The sequence below is a fragment of the Amphimedon queenslandica genome, unplaced genomic scaffold (genome assembly GCF_000090795.2).
Source record: "Amphimedon queenslandica unplaced genomic scaffold, v1.1 AMPQUscaffold_13479, whole genome shotgun sequence".
Taxonomy (NCBI): Eukaryota; Metazoa; Porifera; class Demospongiae; order Haplosclerida; family Niphatidae; genus Amphimedon; species Amphimedon queenslandica.
This window is the reverse complement of record NW_003546285.1, coordinates 305925-316412: the sequence shown is the minus strand read 5'-3', so window position 1 is coordinate 316412 and position 10488 is coordinate 305925. Positions and strand designations below refer to the sequence as shown.

At 34.2% G+C, this 10488-nt stretch overlaps 1 protein-coding gene across 1 annotated transcript in view; it reads left to right on the top strand.

Annotated features, from left to right (window-relative positions):
* The window catches only part of LOC105312043 (conserved oligomeric Golgi complex subunit 7-like), a 20840-nt gene extending 10360 nt beyond the window's left edge, over positions 1 to 10480 (top strand). Inside the window, exons 9-20 of the mRNA XM_019994255.1 lie at positions 6321 to 6587; positions 6642 to 6699; positions 6790 to 6911; positions 7195 to 7335; positions 7388 to 7550; positions 7695 to 7877; positions 8094 to 8227; positions 8417 to 8515; positions 9277 to 9385; positions 9746 to 9889; positions 10217 to 10307; positions 10387 to 10480. Coding sequence (XP_019849814.1) covers positions 6321 to 6587; positions 6642 to 6699; positions 6790 to 6911; positions 7195 to 7335; positions 7388 to 7550; positions 7695 to 7877; positions 8094 to 8227; positions 8417 to 8515; positions 9277 to 9385; positions 9746 to 9889; positions 10217 to 10307; positions 10387 to 10465 — 1590 coding nt within the window. The 3' untranslated portion in view covers positions 10466 to 10480. The remainder of the gene's footprint in view (positions 1 to 6320; positions 6588 to 6641; positions 6700 to 6789; positions 6912 to 7194; positions 7336 to 7387; positions 7551 to 7694; positions 7878 to 8093; positions 8228 to 8416; positions 8516 to 9276; positions 9386 to 9745; positions 9890 to 10216; positions 10308 to 10386) is intronic.
* Positions 10481 to 10488: the final 8 nt, after the last annotated feature.

Sequence of the window (10488 nt, the reverse complement as noted above, 5' to 3'; positions counted from 1 at the left end):
TGGATTCATCATGCTTGAGTAGGTGGGTATTAAGCAGTTGGGTTGTTGTACTTTTATAGTACTAACTTGTACCACCCGCCATATTGAATTGAAATCGTGTGGTCAGGGGTATAGTTCCAGAAATTTTTGACCCATTATGCCAGCATAATAACTTTTATGCTCCAAATTATGCTAATTTGCCTAGCCCTACCAAAGACCCTGTACAGCCAGATTTTGGAGCAACTTTAAAAATTTGTAAAAAAATCCAATTTTGATTGGAATCGGCTGAAACTTTCTACGCAACATAAGTACATGTATATGCATCAGAAAACATTATTAAAATGGAGGATTCTCACTTTTTTATTTTTAGCAAAATTTGGCCAACAACCCTACAGGGACTTTTTTCTGATTTTGGAGCAACTTTAAAAATAATTTGTAAAAAAATTCAATTATGATCAAAATTTTTATGCTACTTAAGTGCATCTATATGCATGTTCCTGATACCTATGCTTGGATGCCCTATAGCTGATACTAATATTAAAATTTGTCTCTAGTATGTATTTTGAGGTCAGATTGATTTGAAATTTACACAAATAGTTGCAGGTGCAACCACGGTGTTATTATTTATTAGTTTTTGGCTTTTGTTGGCACAAAGTGCATTCCTTAGCTATTAAATCGTGGACTGCCCTTTACTTATATAATTAGATGAATGAAAATAAGAAGATTCCAAACAAGGCAAACTGCAGCTACTTAAAATGAATTATTAAAATGCTCATCCATGTTGGCAAGTGTTTGCTATTATTTGAGGAATGGCTCTATCACTGTATTATCTTGTAACAATGCGTAGTATGATTTTGGCATGTATTGTATGCCATCATGTAGTATTAAACATGCATACTATGAAATGTTTTTGTAGCCGTGGAATACAGTCATGTCAACTGGAGTATAAGTTGATTGCATTCATTTATTATTGTTGGCTTCATTTATAGTAAACTATTATACTCTATTTGTAGTGATATGCATAAAATGAGTAAAAAGACCATATGCTGTATAATGAGACATTCACATGCGCACTATGTAGAATATTTATGGAATTTTGGAACACACATTATTTATAATTATCCACTCATGTTATAGTGCAAGAGTAGGTGTATGGTTCAGTTAAAAGCCATTCAGTGTAAGCAAATTGTGTATAAGATACAATACAGTCCAGGTTTGCCAGGGAATCATATTAAGAGCGTGTACTATTAATGTTTCTTTCCGAAGTTTTGGCGAATTAAATCTAAAGCAATCAACAAACTAAACATGTTTGTTGAAATTTTTGTTCGTCATGCTTAATAGTATCTTGGGATACCATTGAAATATAATCAGCCTTATATGGTAAGCTTCGAAATTTCCTTGCCTTTGATATCCTGATTTTGCATGAAAGCATGTTTTAATGAATTTTAGACTGAGATTCACCTGAATAGTGACAAGTGTAGGCACAAATTAAATTATCCATTTTTTTACATCACTTGTTAGTTTTTTGGCTTTTAGTTGACTACTAGTACGAAGTGCATTCCTTAGCTATTTAAACTATTTTTTGCCTTTAAGATCAATGAAAAGGTGTCATTTATTACAAATTTATTCCTCAACTGAAATATGCCACACACAAATACTTTAGCACTAGCTGATGGGTACAAGAACAGTATAGGCAGCCATTGAACAGCACAGCAAAAGTGGAGGAATAATAATCAGTAATTCTAAGAAAATTCCTCCCACTCAAAGTATGCCAACATGCACTTGTAGTGATTCCAAGGGGTCTGGACACCATTCTAAATTTTGAGTAAGCAGTGACCCCTCACCTGCATGAAGCAAAATATTTTATAGTTTCCCTGTGGAGTAGCAGCTATACTGGAATGCATCTGATACTGGTAGCACTATAGCTAGTGCATGTAATCATTAATATTTTTCTATACATGCATGCAAGCAAGAGTATGCAGTGTTGTATCTGTGTGTGAACTTGCATCATGAATGTGACTGGATATAAATATTGTATCAAACTAACTTTCATGCTAAAATAACATACACATTCATTAGCTGTCATTTGATGTATAGTTCAATGATATCCACTAGAACACCACTGGCACCTGACTCCTTCCTGCTACGGCACACTCTCTGTTCAATATCATCAGTGGTTTGTGTATCCAGTGAACGATAGAACCAAGGCATCTTAGAGTTAGCTGGACAGCAGGTAGACTCTGGGCCATCACATTGCTGTCCATCCCATAATGGATCATTAGCATAGAGAACTTCAGAGACTGATTGACCAGAATCTGCTCCAGACTCACAGTAATAATGAGACCCAATGAATGTAGCATTAAGATCTAAACCACCACTGTACCCAGTGTTACATGGACAGGCACGATTATCAGTACTATTCTCACTGAAACCTCCTGCATATGTCCAGATATGTTCACGAGGATTCCTTCCATGAGTAATGGATACACCATCAACGGCAAAATCTTCATTATTTTGATGAATTGCAAATCTTTGAAATGCTAGGGCTCTGAAAAATTGATATCCTCTAACTTGTCCACAGACTTTATTGTATGTTAGTCCGTTAGATGAGAACGTAGTTGAATTGCAATTATTATTATTGCTAGCTTCTCTACCACATAGTGGGTGACTGATGTTAGTGTAGTTCTTTTCTGCTAGTCCAGTAGGACAGGTAGCACCAGACTGGGTCATATTAAGATATCCTACTCTAGTCCAACCACCTTCTCCATCACAATTGATACCATTCATATCACAGTATACCTGTACAGTGCATCAATGATAAAAATGTATAATTATATATATTGTACCTCAACTTGAGTCTCTCCATCAGGATATATGATGTAGTTACCATTGATAGTGCTACCTTTGCTATTCAAGTCCTTGCAATTTTTTTCTATAGAAAATTACAAAGCTTAGTAATAATACTTGTATCTTTACCTGATGGACAAGACTTTGGTAGTACTCTTGGACAGAGAATGTATCTATTGATGCCATTCCCTTTGATAGTAACACTCCTTCCCAAGTTATCAATAACACAACAGACTCTTAGATATAATAAGAAGGACCCAGAAGTACCTTGATTAGTACAGTCAGTAGACATACAGTAAGATCCACTGGTTGTACTACTAGCATAAAGAAACAGGGACAACAGTAACATCACCTTCATCTTCTTGGCTTGATATGATTTTTACTGTTGATAGCATAAAGTATGAGCTATAACTGACATTTCCTTTGGAATTTAAAATTATCAATAAATATTGGGACCAGTTATAATGTTCACAACTATTTATAAACAGTTTCTGTAAATGACTAAGATATATACCAACCATTGCAGAGTATGTCCTCTTATTTGCAGATTAAAACTAATCAAAATTTAAAAAGCAATGCTCCTATTAATAAACCAGACCAAAATTTATGTTCACAAAATTTTCATCCCTTTCATTTTTGGCAAAATTCGGCCAACAACCCTGTACTATAGTACAGGGACTTTTGTTCAATTTTGGAGCAACTTTAAAAATTTGTAAAAATTCAATTTTGATTGGAATCAGCTGAAACTTTCTACACAACATAAGTACATGTATATGCATCAGAGAACATAATAAAAATGGAGGATTCTCACTTGTTTATTTTTGGCAAAATTTGGCCAACAACCCACAACCCTGTACTATAGTACTGTGACTTTTGTCTGATTTTGGAGCAACTTTAAAATTCGTAAAAAAATTCAATTATGATCAAACTTTCTACGCTACCTAAGAACATGTATATGCATGTTCCCTATGCCTATGCCTATAGCTGATACTAATCTTAAGATATGTTCTTAGTATATATTTTGAGGTCAGATTAATTTGAAATTTACACAAATAGTTGCAGATGCAATTACCGTAAATTATCCACGGTGCATGATAGCCATTATTTATTAGTTTTTTGGCTTTTGTTGGCACAAAGTGCATTCTTTAACTATTAAATCATGGACTGCCCTTTACTTATATAATTAGATGAATGAAAATAAGAAGATTCCAGACAAGGCAAACTGCAGTTACTTAAAATGAATCATTAAAATGCTCATCCATGTTGGCAAGTGTTTGCTGTTATTTGAGGAATGGCTCTATCACTGTATTAACTGGCAACAATACGTAGTATGATTTTGGCATGTATTGTATGCCATTCATGTAGCATTAAACATGCATACTATGAAATGTTTTTGTTGCCGTGGAACACAGTCATGTCAACTGGAGTATAAGTTGATAGCATTCATTTATCATTCTTGGCTTCATTTATAGTAAACTATTAAGGCCCTTATACACCAGGCAATGCTATTGCAGGCAATTAATTATGACCATCAAAAGGTGCATTGTACATACAAAAGTTAATAAACCACAAAGTTTTTATAAGTACATGGATGCACATCCTGGAGCAGACAACCCACGATGATATGAACCAGTAATGTGCATATAAAAACAGCAGTCATCAATCAATGGATTGTAATGTTTTAACTTCATTCAACAAATTTTTGGAAGGACAGAAATGTCCTGCATTACAGGCAATCTATGGTTACTTTGATCTTCAGGCAACACTGTTGACTAGAATAGAAACCTGTTCTATTCTAGGCAACACATTGCTTACAATATCAAAGTAACCACAGATTGTTTCCAATAGATTTACCTGGTGTATAGTGTGGCCTTTATACTATTGATATTCATAAAATGAGTAAAAAGACCGTATGCTGTATAATGAAACATTCACATGCAAACTATGTAGAATATTTATGGAATTTTGGAACACACATTATTAATAATTATCCACTCTTTACATTATCAGCATGCAGTGTTTCATTTAATATAAAGCTCCATTATGTCTATTGGGATCTCTTCTTCAGTAACTCCTCTATTACTGCAGACTCTCAGCTCAATATCACCAGTGGTTTGTGTATCCAGTGAACGATAGAACCAAGGCATCTTAGAGTTAGCTGGACAGCAGGTAGACTCTGGGCCATCACATTGCTGTCCATCCCATAATGGATCATTAGCATAGAGAACAGCAGAAAATGGCTGACCGGGATTTAATCCAGACTCACAATAATAATGAGACCCAATGAATGTAGCAGTAACATTTAAACCACCACTGTACCCAGTGTTACATGGACAGGCAGTGATAGAAGTGCCATCTTCATATAATCCTCCTATATATGACCAGATGTGGTTACGGGGATTGCTTCCATGAGTAATGGATACTCCATCAATGTAAGGACTGTCTGTGTTGTTATGAACATTGAAGCTGTAGAATGCATCAATGTGATTAAATTGATATCCTCTAACTTGTCCACAGACTTTATTGTATGTTAGTCCGTTAGTTGAGAAATTGGTTGAAGCACAGTAAGAAGCATCGCCTATGCTTTCTCTACCACACAGCGGGTGATCAATGTTAGTGAAGTTCTTTTGTGCTAGTCCAGTAGGACAGGTAGCACCAAACTGGGTCATATTAAGATATCCTACTCTAGTCCAACCACCTTCTCCATCACAATTGATACCATTCATATCACAGTATACCTGTACAGTATATCAATGATAAAAATGTATAATTATATCTATTATACCTCAACTTGAGTCTCTCCATCAGGATATATGATGTAGTTACCATTGATAGCGCTACCTTTGCTATTCAAGTCCTTACAATCTTTTTCTATAGAATATTACTAAGCAATAATAATAATAATACTTGTATCTTTACCTGATGTACAAGACTTTGGTAGTGCTCTTGGACAGTGAATGTATCTATTGATGCCATTCCCTTTGATAGTAACACTCCTTCCCAAGTTATCAATAACACAACAGACTCTTAGATATAATAAGAAGGACCCAGAGGTACCTTGATTAGTACAGTCAGTAGACATACAGTAAGATCCACTGGTTGTACTACTAGCATAAAGAAACAGGGACAAGAGTAACATCGCCTTTATCTTCTTGGCTTTTAGTCTTGGCCTCTTTAATCTTATGTTGTCAACAGCTTACAATATCTACAAACACGAGACTATATATACTGCTAGGCTAGACACAGTCTACCTAGTACATGTACCTCTACGACAGACTACATTACTGGTAATGTACTAATCCATTTACAACATTGATTTCTTATGAAATCAACGCGCCTGTGGCCATGTTTGGTGTGTATGTGAAATGAAATGAATGCTAATTAACTGATTGATCTTTTGATGGATTCAACGCCTACACACACAATTAATTGATTATTCATCATCATCATTGTTATTATAGTTTAATTATATTTAATCTTCATCTTATTTGTAGAATACAGTTCAGCAGCTCTGGCAGTCATTGCAAGATAAAAAGGATACTTCCCTTAGGGAGAATCTCAACACTCTTTACAATGAACTCCTCTCAAAATGGCAGCTCGAGATGGGCTGGTGTTCTCAGGTTTTCACGTCATCTCTTGGTATGCTAGTGAAGGTTTTTGGTGAGAGCATGAATGCATTGTCTTCATCATTGGGCCAGTCTCTTCATGGGGCAGTACATAAGAGTCAAGAACCAGTCACAACTCTGATTGAGCTGAGACATGTTAGTATAATAGCTTCATTCCACACACACACACACACTCTTTGTTTATTTTAGATTGTGTTAAAGTTTCTGAAGAATTTTTCAAAGTCTTTACAGTCTGTGGATCTTTCAGGTAATACTTTTTATAATTCAATATTCTCTTATTTTTGTATGTATAATCTCTTTCTCTTTTACAATATTTCTTCTCTTCTCCTCCTACTAGTTTCTGGTCCTATATTGTTCCCGCTGGTTGAGAGCATTCATTTGCCTTATTGCCAGCTCCTAGTTCAGTACGGCTCATTCCAGCAGCAAGCCCTCATGAAGACTCTCTTTAACATCAATATGGTAACTCACTAGTGATAGTCTGACATTGTATCATGTATTAGGATCATTGTCATTGTATGTAATGGTGATAATCTACTCTGTGTTTCCAAACAGAAGCATAGGCATTTATTTACTATCTTTACTTAGGCATAGACTTTTATTTAAAGAATTTTTTATACCTTATATTGGCTTATATTTTCTTATTGCATCTATTGCTATAGAAAGCTTCATTTTTTACTAGCCATTCTTTCCGAATTTGACAGAAAAGCTTCTAAATTTTTATCTCTTACTATTCAAATTATAGATTGATGCTAACTTTGACGAGACTCTAAGGACTGTCTCCTCTACTGTATCAAATGTGATGTCCTCCTCTCATCTCTCCATTGAGAACTGTCTCCAGCTCACACAAGGCTGGGGGATCGTATCAGTTATTAAAGCAATTGAGGTAATCCCATTACAATGGTGATTTGAAATAAGTTCATTTCTTTTTGCTGTAGGCATATCTTGTTCAGTTTACAAAGAAGCTGTCATTGGTGCTTCAAGACCTTCAGGGTCGGTATCGTCAGGCAAAGTCCGAGACTGGTTCCGAAACGGGTAGGAACGGGTTTCAAGATGATTGGAGTAGCCTACAGTGGATATTCCAGTTCATTCAGCACTGTGGTATGGTATAATAATAATATCAAATAATAATAATAATAATGATAAAAATAAATGATACTAAATGATGACGCAGTAATAATGATACATGTAATTATTTTTTAGAATTTTATAATTTATTTTTGTATTTCCCTTTTTCCTTTTTAGGTGATTTCCTTCTTCGTGTCTCGGCCTTCAACTCGAGTGTTTGTAGCCAGGTGCTGTCCCTTAGTGATACCTACACGAGTCCCGCCAATTCTCAGATCCCGTTCAACGTGTTTGACTATCTCTCTATATACCATCCAGAGGAGCATACAGCAGTCATTGGATTATTGGGAGCCATTGAGAAAAGTTAGGAGAGAGTTTACATGTACATGTACATGTACCACAGAACATTAAAGAACTGTTCTTTAGCTACACAGGATTTTCTGCATCCGCATTACACGTTTACTTCTATCATCATGTCTTCTTGATATATTGTGTTATGTCATCAAATATTGTTATTATATTATTGTACATATTAATTTATTTTATTTTTTTAATTCATTTTATTTTTGTCTTGTGTAGATGGTGATGGGCATGTGTTGCTCCCAGCAACGACCAATCAGATTCAAGTTTTGGTGAAGCAGGCCCACACGTTAGCCTTTGATGTCGTGTTCTCTCAATTGAAACAAAAACTGATTGAAATTCCTAAACTGAAAGTACACACAATAACTATTGTTTTATTTTTATTATTTTTTATAAATTATTTATTATTTTTATATTTATTTTCTATTTATTTTTCTCCTCCTTTTTATTTCTCTTTTCCTTTCTTCCTCTCTCTCTCTTTTCCCTCTCTACTTCTTTCTCTCTCCCTCCCATTTTCTCTCCTCCTTTTCCTTTCTCATAAGGTTTGGTCCAGGAGTACCTCTTCTCCATTAGAGAGTCCTCAGGCTTTAACTGATGATTTGCCATCATTCAGTCTTTCTCCTTTGACCTATATCACTGAAGTAATCACCAGCTGCATGTGTTACTTCTGTTTTACATTTTTAGTACACATCAATTTTTTGAAAAAATAAAGCATGGGCTATATAGCCTTGGGTATTTTTCAGATTTTGGCAAATTTCTTTAAATGGCTGTAACTTCAAAATTTCAAGTCAGAATCGGCTCAAACTTTCTACATAGCATAAAGACATTAATATGTATTAGAAGATGTAATAAAAATTGGGGGTGATTTCTTGACCATTTTTCTGAAAAAACCATGGGCTATAGCCTTGGGTATTTTTCAGATTTTGGCAAATTTTTTATAATGGCTGTAACTTAAAAATTTCAAGTCGGAATCGACTCAAACTTTCTACATAGCATAAGTACATCAATATGTATCAGAAAATGTAATAAAAATTGGGGGTGATTTTTTGGCCATTTTTTGGAAAAAAGCATGGGCTATAGCCTTGGGTATTTTTAAGATTTTGGCAAATTTCTTAAAATGGCCATAACTTGAAAATTTTAAGCCAGAATCAGCTTAAACTTTCTACACAGCATAAGGACGTCAATATGTATCAGAAAATGTAATTAAAATGGGGGGTGATTTTTTAGCCATTTTTCTGAAAAAAGCATGTGCTATAGCCTTAGGTATTTTTAAGATTTTGGCAAATTTTTAAAACTAGCCATAACTCGATAATTTCAAGTCAAAATCAGCTCAAACTTTCTACACAGCATAAGAACATCAACATTTAAATGTATCTTTATTTCACATGATATTTTCTTTTAGATTGGTGACCATTTGCTTACTCTTCCTGAACAACTTGAGCCATTCACTTCACAAGACAATCCATCACTAGCTGCAGCAATGAAGCACGGGAGACTTCCATTCACTGAAGGTAGAGACACTCTATCATGTGACAATCACATGACTATACCTCACAGTTCACTTTTAATAATGTACTATTTTTATTTACAATTTAATATTATTGTGGTTACTTTTAAGTACAGGTAATGCCCTTGATTATTAATTGCGCCATATAACTATTAGTAATAATTACTTAATTGCAATTTTTACTACCAGCAAAATCTACTATGTACTAAAATTGTAAAATTTTAGTACCCACATTTATAGTAACTTTCAGCTGATTTAATGTATTAACTATTTGATGACTTTATTGATTTATGCATTACTTTAATTCTGTTAAAATCAGTACATATTAATTCAAGTTTAATGCTCCCATTATTGTTCATCATAGATGATGGCGAGAATCGTGATCTTAGTCTCTCTGATATGTGGTTGGATGCCATTGCTCGTGGTACCATGGAGACCTATGTTGAGAGTATCTTAAAGATACCGCGACTAACTGATGCAGCTGCACTACAACTATCAACTGATATTGGTAGGAGAGACTGCAGTACAATACAATGGAGCAGATGTGTTGCAATAGATTAGTAATACTAGTAATACTAGTAATAATGCTGATTGTTCAGTACTTGTATAAAGGAAACAAAGAAATACAGGACAAAGAGCAGCAAAAATAGAAAAATTAGCTGTAGTTTAGAGTTTTCTTTAATAGTAATACACAAGTGGATTTTCTAATATATAAAATCTTAGTATTCTTGATAAGTAGAGCTTCTTAAGTTCTTATCTTTATTATTATTATTATTATTATTATTATTATTATTATTATTATTATTATTGAGTATATATGTTTCTTACTTTGCAGGTTATTTGTGTAATGTATTGGCTGCATTAGATCAGCCTCCTATTCCTGCCCTGACTGCTTTAGAGAAATTATTAAAATCCGACAAAGAAACGTAAGACCAAACGACACTCCAAAGATTAACTTTTACTTAATAAAATTTTAATTAATAATGTAAATTTATTTATTTGCAGGTTTCCTCGTTTTAAAGATGACAAGCACACAGAGAGTGCATTATATCAAAGCATTGCAAGGCTAAGAACTTGGGATTAAAAATTGTTTTTTTTTTCTTGCAA